The sequence below is a fragment of the Anopheles arabiensis genome, chromosome X (assembly GCF_016920715.1).
Source record: "Anopheles arabiensis isolate DONGOLA chromosome X, AaraD3, whole genome shotgun sequence".
NCBI lineage: Eukaryota > Metazoa > Arthropoda > Insecta > Diptera > Culicidae > Anopheles > Anopheles arabiensis.
In genome coordinates this window covers 9,610,028-9,612,500 of record NC_053519.1, presented here as the reverse complement: position 1 = coordinate 9,612,500, position 2,473 = coordinate 9,610,028, and the positions used below count along the sequence as shown (strand labels likewise).

Sequence of the window (2,473 nt, the reverse complement as noted above, 5' to 3'; positions counted from 1 at the left end):
GCTGGAAGGTTTGATTGGAAGAGGCTGCTGTTGATGGTGAAAGTGTCCAAGCGTCCTTGCTCCGGACCTTTCCAGAGGCTATCCATGAACTGGAGCACACACACTCACACACACACACACACTACCACTGCACCCGAAAGTGGATTAGCAGGCCCCGGCCATCGCCGCCAACCAGCCGCGAGGGTCAACCATTACCTTCTTACGGTTGCGCAATCGCCCCGTTCCGCGGTGAGCAGGAAGCGCTTCTCCGTCTTGGTCAGCACGATGTCCTGGATGTCGAGGTCAAACTCGGACGCGGCGCTCTTCATCGACCGGAGCGTTGAGGGATGATCGTCCACCGGCTCGGTGGTGCCGTCCTCGAGCGACACCGCCGAGTTGACGAGGTTCTCCCGCGACTCGGTCGCCTTCTTCATCGTGCGATTGTTGTGACGGCCCCCTCCCCACACTCACACACACGCACACACCAACACCTGCACACAGACACGCGCACACGCGGTAGAGGTTGAAGTAACGTGCCCGCACCCGAGAGGTCCCAACAGCAACACTAACAGGCACTTCACATTCACATCCTCGGGACCATCCGTCCCGCACCGAGCCGACGGTTAGACTGACGCGTGGGGGTACTCGCTCCGACGATGGTCCTGCCTCTATGTGTGTGGCCCCCAAAAAATGGCGAGATCGAGCGCGCGCACCGATCGGGAGCGGTTTCGAATTTGGATTCGTTTCTTTTAATTTAATTAAACGCAACGCAGCGGTGTGCGTGTGCGGGGCACTTTGTTTGATTCGATTTCGATTCGCCCGTGGAACAACCTGGATCGATCGACCGAAAGGGAACAAGCCAGCAATTTAAAAAAAAAAGCACTGGTAGAAACACACACACCCCCCTGCAGCCGTTGCCCCCGTCCCACCCCTTACAGCAACGGGGCACCGGGGACCGCACTGTCCTACTGGTCCTACTGCTCCGAAAACCGTCCTCTGCAGTAGCAGCAGCAGCAGCACCTTGCGCACCGGTCAAGACGTTACACGAAAGTGGCCAACGCGCGCCCGGTTGCGACCGTCGCGTCCTCAGCGGGCCTCGGGCATTTAATTAAATTAGCAAAATTATGTCAATATTGATGATGTAACACTAGGCCGCCACATACCGAGGGCTGCCGCTTCACTGCGTACCTTCCCTGCCTGCCCTGGCCGTCTACGCACACTCCGCACTTAGGCTTCCGGGCCTGGCTGGGCGTGTTCTCAAGACCTTTTTTTTTTGCTCAAAGGGAGGGACATTTCAGTGGACGAAACTGTTTGAAGGGTCCTCGAAGCGAGCCCCTGTTCCCTGAAGTTGCCCGGCTCGATCTCGGCTGCACGGTCACGTGTTGTCGTACGCCTTTTAGTGCGTGTGTGTGTGTGGTGTTTTTTGAATAAACTTAATTACAGGTCTTTTGGAGCTAAAGACGACGAGCGCGTCCTGTCGCGTCTTGTGTCGGCCGGTGTCAGTTCCGATCAAAATCCACCACCCTCCGATGCAACCGATGTACCGATAAAAAGGCGAGAGAGCAAGGGCAATAAAATAATCCAATAGTAGCCCAGCTTTGCACACCTATTGGATTGGATGTATATCTCTCGGCCGGTATCGCTCGCAGGTACGTACAGTGGTGGCAAAGAAGACGCTGGAGTTTTCGCCGAGCAACCGAGCTTTTGCGACAGTTGCTGCTGGTCGAGTGGAACTGAAAGCCTAAAGCGGGACTTTGCTGTACCCGAAGCCCGAAGCGATTATACTGGACGCCGCGGACAGGCAAGGCTACACCGACGTGACGCCTTTGGCGAGGATAGGCTGCAGGATTAAGACCTGCCGGTGTGGGGCACTGTTGGGTCTGTTGGTTTGGTAGAGCTTCCGTTTTCTTTTCTTTTTTTTTTTTTGTTGTTAAGACCGCCCAACTGCAACCGTCATGGTATGCTGGTGGGAACGGGGCAAAAAGGTAGGCCTTTGACTGTGGTGTAAAACGTGCGTTGCACCACATGATCTAACTATCGCTAGACCAGATCGATGAAACTATAGCGCAAGGTGCACCCTGCCCAGTATGGCACACGATTTCAGGGCTAACTTCTGCGTCACATTGCACGGATTAGGCCGGTACAACTTATGCAACAAAATGATATTCATCTTCCTAGGGCTGGGACTTTTGTTGTGTGCTCGGTAATGCAATCAAGCGGCTCATTACTCAGGTTCTCAACACTTCCGCTTTCTACATCACCATACTGTCATTAATGTCTAGTGATATCTAGGAAGATTCTAGGCAGATTGGAGCAAAGAGAAATCCTTGGCAGAATGATGCTCGTTTGGAAATTGACTTCACGGTTGGTAACCTTAGCGCCTGTACCTTTAGAGGTTCTGAAGACATACGGTTGCTCAACAAGGTTGGATGATCCAAAATAAAAGCCAATAATTTTACAGTTGATGCGATTTGCAACCGCATAATTAGCTCTG

The 2,473-nt window shown here is 53.5% G+C and overlaps 1 protein-coding gene across 1 annotated transcript in view; it reads right to left on the bottom strand.

Annotated features, from left to right (window-relative positions):
• LOC120906387 (transient receptor potential protein) overlaps positions 1-1,017 on the bottom strand; it is a 6,352-nt gene extending 5,335 nt beyond the window's left edge. The window contains exon 1 of the mRNA XM_040318000.1: positions 196-1,017. Coding sequence (XP_040173934.1) covers positions 196-413 — 218 coding nt within the window. The 5' untranslated portion in view covers positions 414-1,017. The remainder of the gene's footprint in view (positions 1-195) is intronic.
• Between the last annotated feature and the right edge of the window lie 1,456 nt (positions 1,018-2,473).